The sequence below is a fragment of the Piliocolobus tephrosceles genome, chromosome 4, assembly GCF_002776525.5.
Source record: "Piliocolobus tephrosceles isolate RC106 chromosome 4, ASM277652v3, whole genome shotgun sequence".
Lineage (NCBI taxonomy): Eukaryota > Metazoa > Chordata > Mammalia > Primates > Cercopithecidae > Piliocolobus > Piliocolobus tephrosceles.
Window position 1 is genome coordinate 158039215 of NC_045437.1, and position 16664 is coordinate 158055878.

The 16664-nt window shown below is 37.4% G+C and overlaps 1 protein-coding gene across 1 annotated transcript in view; it reads left to right on the top strand.

Moving 5' to 3' along the window:
* Positions 1–16664, top strand: part of MEIKIN (meiotic kinetochore factor) — a 135776-nt gene that overhangs the window by 3868 nt on the left and 115244 nt on the right. Inside the window, exon 5 of the mRNA XM_023196731.2 lies at positions 9237–9365. Coding sequence (XP_023052499.1) covers positions 9237–9365 — 129 coding nt within the window. The remainder of the gene's footprint in view (positions 1–9236; positions 9366–16664) is intronic.

Sequence of the window (16664 nt, forward strand, 5' to 3'; positions counted from 1 at the left end):
AAAAAAAAAAAAAAAAAAAAAAAAAAAAAAAAGACAGGATTAGACAACCAGTTTGAGGCCCTGAATAGCTTTGTCTTCCATATCAGAAATATTAATGTTTATATTTGGAGCAGTAGAAAGTCATTGAAGTCATTTTAATAGAGAATGATATGATCACTTTAGCTGCAGTGTGGAAGAAGGACTGGAAAGAATCAGGAGTGTAGTTAATAGGCTGTTCAAGTAGTTTAGTGGAGAAATAATGGCGCCTTCTAGGGTGGTGACATTGGAGATGGAAAGAAGGGTGCTGATGTGATGGCTATTTGAGGTAATGAGACAGGATTTGGCAAATGAAGAGTTAAGGAGATGGAGGTGTCAAAGATGACTACTATTTCTGGCTTGTATAACTGAATACAAGGTAGTGTCATTCACTGAAAGAAAAACTGGTTTGAGGAAAAGACTAAAAATTCAGTTTTTAGTATATTAAGTTATGAGTGCATTTAAGATGGCTAAGTAGCAATATCCACCAGGTAGTTGGATATGGAGGGCTGGAGATAGAAATTGGTGAGCCATCTACATATTGGTATAATCAAAGTTATTTTGAAAACAAGGATGCCACCAGCACATTGGAAATACAGAGGAATTCTTAAAAGCAAATGAGACAAAATTGATGAACATATCAAGAGCAAAAAAAAAAAAACAAAAAACAAAAAACAAAAAAAAAAACACTGCAAAGATAAAAGTATCCTAGAAATACTCTAAATCCTTGATCAGTAAATGCAAAAGACTGTAATAAAAGAGATCTTGGCCAGGCGCCGTGGCTCACGCCTGTAATCCCAGCACTTTGAGAGGCTGAGGCAGGTGGATGACTTGAGGTCAGGAGTTCTACACCAGCCTGGCCAAAATGGTGAAACCCCGTCTCTGCTAATAATACAAAAATTAGCTGGGCATGGTGGCAGGTGCCTGTAATCCCAGCTGCTTGGGAGGCTGAGACAAGATAATCACTTGAACCCGGGAGGTGGAGGTTACAGTGAGCCAAGATTGTGCCATTGCACTCCAGCCTGGGGGACAAGAGCAAGACTTCGTCTCAAAAAAAAAAACAAAAAAGAGAGATCTTGAAGGAATTGTCAAGGTGATGGATTAAGAACTACATTTGAAATATCTGGTCCCTTTTTCATTATCCCCTTCTTATACTGGAAACTCTGGCAGCTACCAGTGCCTGCTGCCAGGAGAAAACCCTGAGAATTACTCCTAAGCAAAGTGAACTATCAGGGGGGCTGGCTCTTAAGAGTCAAATGTTGGGGCTGAGTTGATAAACAGAGGAGAGTCTGAAGTAACTGCATATTGCCACAAGGATAGCAGAGGAAGAAAAAAGTAAAAGTTGTAGTCAATTCTTCTATTTGTTAACTCCATAATAAAGTTAGTATGGCTCTCTGAACCGTGAGACTTCTGATACAGCAGACTTCCATTGTGGACACTGGCCAGACAGGGCAGTGCCCCCATGTAACCTACAGTATGTAAAAAATACAGGACATCCCCACTTAGAACACAAGTTCCCAGAATGTCTCATCACTCTTCCGAAATCTCCAGAAGCAAGCCACTGTTTCAGAATTTTTACTTACTGCCATATAAACAGATTCTCAGAGACATGAATAAGGCAACCAGGAATATCCAGACTTTTGAAGAAAACCAGTTCCATGGAAAAGAGGCAACAAATGCAACAAATAGAACTAACATTTGAGGAAATGGCACAAAACTAAGTATCTCTAGATACAAGAGGTCACTGAATCCATAATATAGCAGGCTGCTATGAAAACAATTATAGTTCCTGGGAACAAAAATATTATCAAATTAAAAACTTAACCAAGGAGTCTAATACTGGAATTAATTCAACTAAAATTAGTGAGCTAGAAAATAGACGAGGAATATTTCCTAGAATGCAGTGCAAAAGAACATAGGAGGTGCTCAGGAAATGCTTTTCTCTCCTTCTTCCTCTCCCTTCTTTGCCTTATTAACTTTTTCAAAAATAAATTCAAGAGCCATTTCTCCCGGGAAGCCTCTTCTGACTTCTCTTTTTCTAGGTGACTTGTTCTATCCTGGTAGTTCTGTGGCACTCTGTATACTTCTGTCAAAAGACTCAAAACCACAGTGTAATTGTTTTTGTCTGTCTTTAACTCTTGAAAAAGAGGAAAATTACTCTAAAGCCATTGAAAATTAGCACTATCTTTTATCTTCCTATCCCATGCTTGGAGTACAGTTTCAAAGATAATACAGGTTCAAATAATTGTTGAATGTCTCAAATGCTTGTTGGATGGGTTTTGTATTCTATTTAGAGAAAATACCATTTAACCATAATCAGCATTTTCTAAAATCATAGTTTAAATATATGAGAAATGTCCTTGATTACTAGGTTTATCAAGTTGACATGTGAAAGGTATAAGGAAATAGAAAATAAATTGTCTCTAACTTACAAACTGCTTGTATTCTAAAAGTTCATTTGCTGATATTTGAAACTTGAAATACTTTTTCCCATAATAAAACACTGTGATGGGCTAAGTTTTGAGCAGCCCACAGAATTCTAGTTAACATATGATTTATTGTTTTAATTCTACCTTGGAATCTAGTAACTTTATAACATGTTGAAAAGTTAATTATGGACTTTATATTTAATGTTGAAGATTGAATACACATTTCTCTTTTCTGAAACCCTACTAAAATATCAATAAAGGCATAAAAATGTTGTAAAGCCGTAGGTTCAAAGAAGAGACCTCAGCTGGCAAGAGATAATTAATGAAAGTTTGGAATCTGGAAGGTAGATTAATGAATTATAATTGACCTAACAGATCTTAAAAAAAAAAAAAAAAGCTGAAAACTAGGTGTCTAGAGTAGAGACAAACCAAGAAACAAACTGATTCAGGCTAAAGGTTCAGGAATTAGAGGCATTACATATTCCTGGAGGAAATATGTAAAATAAGATGTTTTGGAATCTTCAAAAGTAACAGTTAGATGCTTTCTTTGACCCTTTCCTTAACACACTGTGGCCAGGAAACTATGCTTCTTCCCACCCTGGTAGTCTAAGACATTGAAGCAGAGGGTCTGGATTCAAGGATACTGTACTGAAAACTATCAGTGGCCGGGGAGGAAAGGGAATTAAGTGAAAGTCTGTATATTTTGATGTGAAATCCCCAGACCCATTATGCATTCAGGCAAATACACTCCAACTAGAAGATTAAAGGATTCCTCTTTTGGAAACATCTGTGCCCAGGAGAAGACTGTGGAATCTGCATTCTGGTAGTATGGCCTGTTCCCCATCTAAATACTTTTCAGTAAAATCCACTTCTTCCTATGCCCCAGTTATGATGCCATTTTGGTACCTCATTCTTGAACATTCAAGAATTACCAGACCTTTTAAGTAAACATTTAAAGTAATAGATACTTTAATAAAAGAAACTTGAAGGGCAACAATACAAGAAAAAGAAATCTTTTAAAAAGCCACAGTTTCATTAATATCCTCAGGATGATGAAAGAATATTGTGTCCATGAAACAAATGCAGTCTCCTATAAAAAGCATTCAGAACAAAAAATTCATTAAAAAATAAAAATATGAAATCAGAAAACATTCTGTAGAATTGGATGATAAATTTAAGGAAATATTCCAAAAAGTTGAACAAACATGAAAGAGAAGATAAAGGATAGAAATAGTGTCAGTCGGGACACAACTCCATAAGTCTACAAAAAAACCCACTGATTGTACACTTTAAAAGGGTACCTTTTTGCCAGGCACAGTGGCTTGTGCCTGTAATCCTAGCATTTTGGGAGGCCGAGGTGGGTGGATTGCCTAAGCCTAAGAGATCGAGACCAGCCTGGGCAACACAGTGAAACCCTGTCTCTACTAAAATACAAAAAATTAGCCGGGCTTGGTGGTATGCACCTCTAATCCCAGCTACTCGGAATTTTTGAGGCAGGAGAATTGCTTGAACCTGGGAGGCAGAGGCTGTAGTGAGCCAAGATTGCAGTATTGCACTCTAGCCTAGGCGAGAGAGCGAGACTCCGTCTCAAAAAAAAAAGGGTGAGTTTTATGGCATGTGAATTATATCTCAATAAAGTTGTTATTTTAACAAGAAAAATAATTAGAAGATGAGTCCAATGATTCTAACATCTAAAAAACAGTAGTTCAGACATTATAAAGAGAAGGAAAATTATTAAACACACAAAGCTAGAAATTTTCCTGGAATTAAAAATGTTCATGAGTATATTTACTGAAAGAGCCATTCAAATTCTGAATATGAACAGAGATATGGAGAGCCAAATTTGGACAGTGCAAACTGCACTTACCCCAATAAATGAAAAAAAAAAAAAACACACCAAGTTACAACATTATATAATTTTTAAATCCTCAAGATAGAGAAATTTATTAGTTTTCCAGAGAAAAAATAATCAGTTGCAATAAGCAATCAAGAATATCAATGGCATTGGACTTCTGAAGAACAACTCCAGAAGGTAGAATGTGGTGGGGAGAAAAATGTATTCAGAATTCTGAAGAACACTGATTTTGCAGAGTCAAGATGGACTCCCATTCAAGAGTTGTCCTGGATTTCAACACTGATTATGCCATCCACGCACCAGGAAGGTATGGAAAGGTATATTACTCATATAATGAGCCTTTCTTGGGAGAAAGATGACTCCAAGTAGGACTGCAAATGAGTTGAGAATGAAGGGGAAGGAGACCTGGCCTGGAGTTTTCATGATGTTTAGAGGATCAGACCAGGTTGAGGTTTCCTGTGCATGGTTTGAACTTGCTACCATTGCCAAAAGATGGACCACCAAGGCTCTCTTGTCACCCAGATGTGAGGTGGGAAGGGGAAGAGGGAACAGTGAGGTTTAAAAGCTGTCACACATCAAAAAAATTGAATCAGTCTCTTAAATATACTAACCTAGAATTCTTACCCAGCCAAACTGTCACTCAAGTGTTAGGATAAAGGAATTTTTAGACACATCTTCTTTGTACCTTTTCTCGGAGATGAAGCAGATGTTCCAAGAAAACCAGGAAATAAATCAATCAAGAAGAAATCATGGGATCTAGGAATCAAAGGCTCTTATCTAATACAGGAAATATGTGAATTTCTTAGGATAATGGTAAAGGGAAATCCTAAGAAGACAACTGTGTAGGATGTATAGAGGACTAACAGTCCAAATTTGAGCAAATGGATTGAGGTCTCCAATAGCTATACTTTTTTAAAAAAGAAGAAAAGAAAGAAGAAGAGGGAGAGAGGGAGGAAAATAAAAAATAGATAACCTGGTGTTTTTTAAAAGTATTTTAAAGTATTTTTAAAGTATTGAAATTTAAATTATTGGAAAAAGTTGGAACAAGGCCGGTCGCCGCGGTTCACGCCTATAATCCCAGTACTTTGGGAGGCCAAGGTGGGTGGATTACTTGAGGTCAGGAGTTCGAGACCAGCCTGGCCAACATGACAAAATCCCATCTCTACTAAAAGTACAAAAATTTAGCCAGGCTTAGCTGCTTAGCAGTAGTAATCGCAGCTACTCAGGAGGCTGAGGTGGGAGGATCAGTTGAGCTTGGGAGGCAGAGGTTGCGGTGACCCAAGATCCTGCCACTATACTCCAGCCTGAGTGACAGAGTGAGACTCTGTCTCAAAAAGAAATAAAAAAAAAGTTGGAACAAAATAGTACTTAGTATTAATACTTAATGAAGTACTTAGAAAACAAATTTTAAAAATTAGGTAACAACTCAAAGGAAAAGAAATTATAGCAAAAAGGTAATGAATGTGGCTCACAGTATAGGGCTTGGCTACAAGTATATTTGAATAGTTATAATAATAGAAACATTGAATGCATTTAATTTAGAAATGTAAAGGAGGTGCCTATCAAAAGAAACCATTAATAGAGTTGAAAGGAATTGTCTCTAGACGGTAGAAAATTATGATGGGGAGATATGAGACGAGATTGCAGTTTTTGCTATAAGCTTTGTAGAACTATTTGTCAGTTTAACAGTGAACAATTTGATAAAAATATATTTTTAAATTGCATTTACATTTCTAACTTGTGACACCAGGGACAGCCTCCCACTGATACAACATTAACATTTATTATTTTTTGTACTCAACTACCCAGATGGTGGGCTTTCCTTATTTCTGAGCCCAGCTTGAGTTCTGGGGCTTAGTGTTAAGGATAGCTCAGCTCTGAGGGGTATTCATTAAATTTTGAGGAATGGAAGGCAGGATAGATATAACATGTGGATGGGAAGGATGAAGACAGTGTGAGAAGGATAAAAGTTAGCTAGGACAGGGACAGGACACTCTAGGGCAGTTGGAGAAGGGAAAGCAAAGGATGCTCAGAGAGACAGCCTACTACTCTTGACAGTTGAGGATATGGAGAAGGATGGTAGATTGAGTCAGTCAATTTAAGTGTTGCAGTGGCGGCTGGAAAAGATGTCCAGGTAGAAAACAGTTCTCATTTTTAACAAGGGAGTTGGCATAGGAGAAAAAGTTGCAGTGAGGTCTTGGGAGGAAGGACAAAGAGTTAGTTGTCTGAGGTAGGTAATGGATGAGCAGAGATAGGTGTAAGTTAGTTCCAGGGCAGGAAATAATAGGTTTTCAGAACAATGCTCCCGTTTGATCTCTTATTCACCACCCCTGACCCCCGCAACTAGTTTCTTTCTTTTTTCTTTTTCTTTTTTTTTTTTTTTTTTTGAGACAGAGTCTCGCTCTGTCCACCGGGCTGGAGTGCAGTGGCCGGATCTCAGCTCACTGCAAGCTCCGCCTCCCGGGTTTACGCCATTCTCCTGCCTCAGTCTCCGGAGTAGCTGGGACTACAGGCGCCCGCCACCTCGCCCGGCTAGTTTTTTTGTATTTTTTAGTAGAGACGGGGTTTCACCGTGTTAGCCAGGATGGTCTCGATCTCCTGACCTCGTGATCCGCCCGTCTCGGCCTCCCAAAGTGCTGAGATTACAGGCTTGAGCCACCGCGCCCGGCCCTCCCGCAACTAGTTTCTATCAGTGTTGATCTCTATCTTGTCATATTGGAAATGTTTAATAAATGCAGACTAAATATAGCAGAGCACATTTTCCCTTTTCTTACCAAATCTCTGGTTCTCCTCAACTTTTAGTACTATGTTCTGTCACCATCATTTATTGGACAGTTCTTCATTCTAGTCCACTCCCATAGGAATGACTTTAAGACCTCTGAGTCTGGGAAGATTCTCTGTTCAAATATATTGTCCATTTTCTTATTGAGGATTTGTTTTCTTATTATTGAGTTTTCACAGTTCTTTATATTCTGGTTTTTCATGTTTTTTTTTTTTTTTTTGTAGAGTCAGGGTTCCACTGTGTTGTTCAGGCTGGTCTCAAAACTCCTGGGCTCATATGATCTTCTCACCTTGGCATACCAAAGTGCTGTCTTTACAGGCATGAGCCACTGTGCCGAGCCAGTTCTTTACATTCTGGATTTCAGTCCATTTGCAAATGTTTTCTCCCTATCTGTAGCTTGTCTTTTTTTTTTTTTTTTTTTTTTTTGAGATGGAGTCTCACTCTGTCGCCAGGCTGGAGTTCAGTGGCCAATCTTGATCTTGGTTCACTGCAACCTCCACCTCCTAGGTTCAAACGGTTCCCCTGCCTCAGGCTCCCAAGTAGCTGAGACTACAGGCACATGACGCCACGCCCAGCTAATTTTTGTATTTTTGGTAGAGATGGGATTTCACCATGTTGGCCAGGATGGTCTCTATCTCTTGACCTCGTGATCTGCCTGCCTCGGTCTCCCAAAGTGCTGAGATTACAGGCATGAGCCACTGCACCCAGCCTGTAGCTTGTCTTTTAATAGTCTCTTTTGAAGGAAAGTTTTAAATGTTGCTAAAGTCCAAATTATCAGTGCTATTGTTTTATGAATCTTTTTTAGTGTTAAATAAAAAAATTCTTCACATAACTCGGTGTTACAATTTTCTCCTTTTTTTTTTTTTGAGATGGAGTCTCGCTCTGTCACCAAGGCTGGAGTGCAGTGGCGCAATCTGGCTCACTGCAAGCTCCACCTCCCGGGTTCATGCCATTCTCCTGCCTCAGCCTCCTGAGTAGCTGGGACTACAGGCACCCGCCACCACACCCAACTAATTTCTTTTTGTATTTTTAGTAGAGATGGGGTTTCACCATGTTAGCCAGGATGGTCTCGATCTCCTGACCTCATGATCCTCCCGCCTCAGCCTCCCAAAGTGCTGGGATTACAGGCTTGAGCCACTGCACCCGGCCTCTCCCTTTTTTTTTTTTAAAGAAGTTTTAGAGTTTTAGGAGTTACATTTAGATCTATGATGCATTTAGAGTTAATTTCTTTCCATGATGGAAGGTATGAGTGCAAGTTTTATTATTTTGTTTTTTTCATACAGGTACCTAGTTGTTCCAGCACATTTTGTTTAAAAGACTATCCTTTGTCCACTGAATTGCCTTTACATATTGGTCAAAAATCAGTTGCTTATTTATGTGTGAGTCTATTTCCATGCTCTCTTATTAAATTATTTTAATCTATTTGTGTATGTGTAGGCTCATTGTTTTTTAGATGAAATAACTAGAATCATCCTTTCCTCGGCTAGTTAGCTTACAATTAGTGGGTTACTTATATATAAAACTTAAATTTTGCCTGGGCACAGGGGCTCATGCCTGTAATCCTAGCACTTTGGGAGGCCGAGGCAGGTGGATCATGAAGTCAGGAGTTCAAGACCAGCCTGGCCAACATGGTGAAACCCCATCTCTACTAAAAATACAAAAAAAAAAGAAAAAAAATTAGCCAGAATGGTGGCACATTCCTATAATCCCAGCTACTTTGGAGGCTGAGGCAGGAGAATTGCTTGAACCAGGACCCAGGAGGCAGAGGTTTCAGTGAGCCGAGATCACGCTACTGCACTCCAGCCTGGGCTATAGAGCGAGACTTGGTCTCAAAAAAAAAAAAAAAAAACTTAAATTTTTGAGCCAAAAATCACAACTGACCCCAAAGTAGAGAAAAGGAGTAAGTTGTAAAACTTTGAAAAACAACAAAAGAGGATTATAACAGATTTATCACCATCAAAAATAGAATTATTGTCCAAGATCAAATTAAAATAGTTAAAAATATTATGCCTTTTTAGTTGTATGTAGAAGCAGTTTTATGTTCTAGTAATAATTATAACTAAGCATGTACATTTCCATACATTTCAATGTTTAGGATTCACATCTGTTTTGTATCAAAACATTTATCCATTTTGTTTGTTCCTTTATTCTACAGGATTAAGTTTGCACCATGGTATGGCCAGTTCTCCTCTGAGCTATTCAGTAACAGACTCTTATGCAGAATACAGGAGTTTTGAAGAGAGCTTTCCATCACCTGAACTGTTCAGAAAATCAGATTATTTAGGTGAGAAAGTAATTCCAACCTTAAATTGCTCTACTATAGAAATTACTCCTTTGTCCACAAATCCTCCAATGAATAAACGTCCCTTTCGAGAAGGCATACTCCTCTTCCTCACCAACACCTCACTTCCCTGACCATTACCCGTTGTGTTTCATTCCTAGTCACATAGGACTGATAGAGCAAAAGCCCTCAGATCAAGGAAGAATGAAGAAATGTCATTTAGCATTTATATGTAACGCACATCCAATTATTAATCAATTTTGCACCTAATGAATGTATACTTATTCCCTTGAACCATATGTTATCTTTTTTTTCCTGTACTTATCTTACTTTTCAGCAAATAACTTAAGTGTTAGCTAGGCCAAGTCCCTGCTTGAATTTTCTCCACAAATTAAGAGTTATTTACATTTATTATATATATAAATATAGCCTTTGGTTAATGATGGCAGATCAAATACATGCCTTACTCTACAATCTTACAATGGCAGAAAGCAGCTTTTTCTTTAAAGTAATACATTCATAAGGACAAAGATAATTGGAAAAAAGAAAAGTACGAAGTTTGGAAGGTTAATCAGATGGTCTGATACAGCAGACCTAAGAAAGCGGAGTCCTAAACCAACAATGTGAATACCCCAGAAACAAGCCAATTTGCACTATAGTGTCACAGAAAAGCTCATAATTTGATTGTGCCAAATACTTGTAAATAGATGTCAAAAACATGAAAGATGTGGTTAACTGCTCCTTTTCTGCTCAAAGGGAGCCTGTAGAGTTATTCTTTAGAATATTTTGAAACAGGGACTCCAGACTGGAGAATACTAGGTACTGTTAATAGCAGGGATACTGTGGTATTTTCAAATGTCAGTCCCAATTATTCATTTCTCTGTAGTATTATATTCATACCCTCATAATGGGTGGAGTGTACTTTTCTACTCTCTGGCTTTGGGATTGGCCATGTCACTTGCTTTCTGCAACAAACACAATTTAAGAAAAGCTTTCAAATTGCTTAAGTGGTTGGGCTTGTCTTCTTGCACTTTTGCCATTATCATGAGAATGTATCCTAATTAGCTTCTGCCTCTCTCGTGGAACCCCAGAATGAGAGTTACAGAGTGGAACAGCCCAGGCAACCAGCTCACTTTAGAGAGCTGCCCCAGCTGATCTGCAGACTTGTAATCTGAGTTACCTGAGCCAACTAATAGACATGGAAACAAAAAATAAATGCTTTTCATTTTGTGCCACTGAGATTTTGTGGTTGTTTATTAAACAGCCAAAGCTGACTGCTGCAGATAATGTACTGGATTTGGAAGAGGAAATTAAGTAAAAGTGTACATCCTAAATTATGGGATCTGCTCACCCAATGCTTGTTTCCACCCTACCCCAGCAGCCCATTTTTCTTGTCAACTTCCCAGACTTGAACCTTCTGTTGAGAAAATGAAAGATTATTTTCTCAGGAACTGAGTACCCCAGAAGAAAATATCTAAAGATACTGACCTCAGGAGTCCTCAGTGAAACTGACCAGGCAGAAGACCCTACAGTGAAGCCAACTACATGACAAGCCCCACCTAGGCCATAGGGATACCACTTAGCCTTTTAGGACCCACTTTTACATATGAACAGAGAGCCAAGGATCACCAGACTTCTGAGTAAAGCCTCTAACATTAAAAAGAGATATCAAAACAAAACAAAGTGTGAGAATGCTGTTGGCAAGATGTTGAAACAGGAAGCCATGGCCCTGCCTACTCCTTATGGGCACACCAACAGCAGTATATGGACCAGTTTCCTTTGTGAAAAATTCAGAAAACAGTAGACAGGCGCCTGCATCCTGGCAAGCATGGGGCCAGCCACATCAAAGCCAGTAGGACAATTTGAGACATCCTCACCATAATTCCTACTCCTAGCACAACATCATACAATTGAGAGGAAACCCATACCACAGTTTTCAGCTTCTCCCTGAGGGGAAGAGCAAGATAAGGGACTTGACAATACATCCAGTGTTCTGAATTCTCTGAGGAATGCCTGAGGGAACTGACTTCTGTCTTGCCTGTCTCAGAGTGCTGATAGGACCCAGCATACCCAAGGTGACTGGTGACTGCTGAGAATAAAGATGACAGTTTGCTCTAGGACACAAACATTTGCCACATGCCCTCCACCTGGCTCAGTGCAGAGTGAGTGGGCAGGGGGGCGGGGAAAACAGATTCTGGCTTCTCCCTCGGGAGAGAAGGAGTTGGACTGTGTGTCCATTGCAGCTTTTCAAGGGATGTTCTTGGGACTAGCTTCTGTCACACCTGTCTTAAAATGTTGACAGGATCTGACATATTCTAAATGCCTGGAGGCTGATAACAACAAAGATGGTGGTTTGGACTAGCACAAAGATTTGAGAGATCTCTGGGTATAGGCTTATTTATAAGGGTCTTCTGTACAATGCCAGTCTGCAAGACTGGGAGAAGTAGATGTTTTTTCTAATGTATAGATGCTGATACCAAGAGTCAAGGAAAATTAAGAAGCAGGGAAACATGGTCCAAACAAAGGAATAAGATAAATCCCTAGAAACTGACCCTAATGAAATGGAGATATACAAATTTTCTGACAACTAATTCAAAATAATCATTATGAAGATGCTCAACAAGCTGAGAAGAACAATACATGAACAAAATAAGAATTTCAACAAAAAGAAAGTTTTAAAAAGAACAAAATAGGTATTTTTGGTGCTGAATAATACTATCACTGAACTGAGGCCAGGCACAGTGGCTCATGCCTGTAATCCCAATGCTTTAGGAGGCTGAGGTGGGAGGATCTTTTGAGCCAAGGAGTTTGATGTTACAGTGAGCTGTGATTATGCTACTGTACTCCAGCCTGGGTGACAGAGCAAGACAGCTCTAAAAGAAAATAAAAGAAAAATTCAGTAGAGCAATATAACAGCACACTAGCTCAAGAAGAATAAAGAATTAGTGAGCTTGAGGACAGGTCGTTTTTAAAGACTCCAAAAGCAATTGCAAGAAAACAAAAATTGACAAATGGGACCTAATTAAACTGAAGAGCTTCTGCACAGCAAAATAAACTATCAACACAGTAAACAGACAGCCTACAGAATGGGAGAAAATATTTGCAAACTATGCATCCAACAAAGATCTAATATCCAGAATCTATAAAGAATTTAAATCAGCAAGCAAAAACCAATCCTATTAAAAAATGGGCAAAGGGCATGAATATAAAGAAGACTAAAGATGTATGTCTTCTTCTCATTAGAGAAATGCAAATCAAAACCACAATGAGATACCATCTCATACCAGTCAAGGTGGCTATTATTAAAAAGTCAAAAAATAACATGTTTGTGAGATTGTAGAGAAAAGGGAAAGCTTATACACTGCTGGTACACAGAGGGAATGTAAATGTAAATTAGTTTAGCCAATATGGAAAGAAGTTTGCAGATTTCTCAAAGAACCTAGAACTATCATTTGACCCAGCAATCCTATTACTGGATATATTTCCAAAGGAATCATTCTATAAAGACACATGAACACATATGTTTGTTGCAGCACTTTTCACAATAGCAGAGACATGGAATCAACCTAAATGCCCATCAGTGGTAGACTGGATAAAGAAAGTGTAGTACATGTACACCATGGAATACTACACAGACATAAAAAAGAATGAAATCATATATTTTGCATCAACGTGGATGCAGCTGCAGACCGTTATCCTAAGCAAATTAATGCAGGAACAGAAAACCAAATACGGTGTGTTCTAATTTATAAGTGGGAGCTAAACAATGAGTACACATGGACACAAAGAAGGGAACAGTAGACACTGGGGCTTACTTGAGGTTGGAGGGTGGAAAGAGGGTGAAGATTGAAAAATTACCTATTGAATACTATGCTCACTATCTGGGTGACAAATCATTTGTACACCAAGCCCCAGTGACACACAGTTTACCCATGTAACAAACCTGCATGTGTACCTCCTATATCTAAAGTAAAGTTTGGAAGAAAAATAAAGGTCATTTAGTATTATGCCATTAGTGAAGAAAAAAGAATGAAAAGATTGAAGAAATCCTAAGAGACTTGTGAGCCACTATCAAGCAGACCAACATTTGCAATATGGGAGTCCCAGAGAAGAAGAGAGAAAGGACTTGAAAGTGTAATCAAAGAAATAGTGGCTAAAATCATCCCAAATCTGGGGAATTAAATGGACGTTTAGATCCAGGAAGCCCAAGGGATCCAAGTAGAAGGAATCCAAGAAATCCACACTGAGAAACATTATAATTGAATTGTCAAAAGCCATATACAAAGAAAAATTTGAAAGCAGCAAGTAAAAAGTGACTTGACATGTACAGGGGAGCCGCCATAAAACTATGAGTGGATTTCTCAGCAGAAACCTTACAGATCAGAGAGAATGGGATGATATATTCAAAGTGCTGAAAGAAAAATCAACCAAGAACAGTACACCCAGGAAAACAGTCTTTCAAAAATGGAGAGACAAGGAGTTTCCCAGACAAACAAAAGCTGAGGGAATTTACTATGACTAGACCTGCCTTACAAGAAATGCTGAAAGGAGTTATTTAAGTTGAAACTCAAGGATGCTAAACAGTAACATGAAAGTATAAAACTCATTGGTAAAGGTAAATATATAGATAAATACAGAATACAGTAATATTGTAATAGTAGTTTACTATTAAGCTCTTCAATTTAATTAGGTCCCATTTGTCAATTTTTGTTTTTGTTGCAATTGCTTTTGGAGTCTTAAAAAATGACCTGTCCTCAAGCTCACTAATTCTTTATAGTAGTTTACTATTACAATAGTAATGTAATAGTAATTGTAATACTGTACAGAATACAGTAATATTGTTATAGTAGTATACCAGAATTAAATCACTTTTAGTTCTAATATACGAGTTAAAAGATAAAAATGTCAAAAACTAACTGAAAATGTTAATAATACAACTAAAATATATAAATTGTGACATGAATAAAGTGCAGGAGAGGGAGAAGTATAAGTGTAGTTTTTGTATGCAATTGAAATTAAGTTATCAGCTTAGACTGTTACTATATAAGATTTTACCTAAGCCCCATGGTCAACACAAACAGAATTCCTATGGAAGAATCACAAAAGAAGAAAAAGAAAGCCTTTATCGATATATACAAAAAGCAATGGAACACAAAGGAAGACAGCACTAAAGGAAAAAGGGACAAAAGAATTACAAGAGGGACCAAGAGAGAAACAATTAGTGAAATGACAATAGTTAAGTCCCTACCTACCAATAATTACTTTAAATAAGTTAAACTTCTCAATCAAAACACAGAGTGACTGAATGGATAAAAGAACAAGATCTAATGATGTAATGTCTACAGATGACCCTCTTTAGATTTAAGGATACATACACTAAAAATGGAGAGATGGAAAAAGATATTCCATACAAATGGCAACCAAAAGAGAGCAGGGGTGGCTATATTTGTGTCAGACAAGATAGACTTCAAATCAAAAACATTCATGAGAGACAAAGAAGAACAAAAATAATAATAAAAAGGTCAATTCACCAGGAAGATATACAGTTATAAATACGTATGCACCCAACATCAGCATCTAAATATATAAAACAGACATTGACAGAACTGGAGGGAAAAATAGTAATACAATAATTGTGGGATAATTCAATATAACCCACTTTTAGCAATGGTCAGAACATTCAGACAGAAAACAGGTAAGCAAACGGCAGACTTGAACAGCGCTATAGACAACATGGACCTAATATGTATACAAAACATTCTACCCAACAGTGGCAGAATATATATTTCTCTCATGCACAGATAGGACAGTCTCCATAATAGATCATGTTATGTCACAAAACAAGTCTTAACAAATGGAAGATTGAAAACATACCAAGTATCTTTTCTGACCACAATGCAACAAAACTAGAAATCAGTAGTAGAAGGAATACTGGAAAATTCACAAATATGTGGAAATTTAACATACTCTTGAATAACCAGTGAGTCAAAGAAGAAATCATGATAAAGGGAAATTAGAAAATATCTTTGGACAAAAGCACAATATATTAAAACGTGGAATATAGCAAAAGCAGTACTGAGGGAATTTTATAGCAATAACTACATTTAAAAAGAAACATTTCAAATAAGCTAATGTTACACCTCAAGGAACTAGAAAAAAGAATGAACAGCCAAAAATTATCAGATAGAAGGAAATAAAGTTTAGAGCAGAAATAAATGGAACAGGGAATCGAAAAAAATAGAAATCAGTGGAACTAAGAGTTGGTTTGTTGAAAGGACAAATTTGACAAACCTTTAGTTAGATTAAGAAAAAAAGAAAACTCAATAAAATTCAAAGTGCAAGATGAAACTTTATACCTGATGCCACAGAAAAAAAAATAATTATGAGACTACCATGCCCAATTATAGGACAATAAATCGAATAACCTAGAAGGAAAGAAGAAATTCCTAGAAACATATAACCTATTAAGACTGAGTCACAAAGAAATATAAAATCTGGGCAGACCTATAACTAGTAAGGAGATTGAACAAGCAATCAAAAACCTTCCAACAAAGACAAGTCCAGGACCAGATGGCTTCACTGGTGAATTCTACCAAACATTTAAAGAATATTTAATTCCAGTTCTTATATATGGTCTTTATTAAACTATTCTTAAACTTAAACTCTTCTTAAAAATTAAAGAGGAGAAAACACTTTCAAACTAATTCTTTGAGGCCAGCATTACCCTCATACTAAAGTGAGGTAAATACTACAAGCAAAGACAACTATAAGACAATATCCCTGATAAACATAGATGTAAAAATCCTCAACAAAATACTAGCAATTCAAATTCATCTCTACATTAAAAGGATCATACACCATGACCAAGTGGCATTTATCCCTGGAATGCAAGGATGGTTCCAAATACAAAAATCAACTAAAGTGTAACACTACTTTAACAGAACGAAGAGTAACAATTACACAGTAATTTCAATAGATACAGCGAAAGGATTTGACAAAATTCAACATCTTTTATGATGAATACTCTCAAACCAGGAACAGAAGGCAATTACCTCAGCATAATAAAGACAGTATATGAGAAGCCCATAGCTAACATCATACTCAGTAGTAAAAAACTGAAAGCTGTTCCTCTAAGATCAGGAAGTATGCTGAATACTTTTGTTCAGCATAGTCCTAGTCACAGCAATTAGGCAACAAAAAAATAAAAAGTGTCTAAATTGAAGTAAAATAATCTGTTTGTGCAGATGACATAATCTTATATGTAAAACACTCTAAAGACACCACAAGGCCGGATGTGGTGGC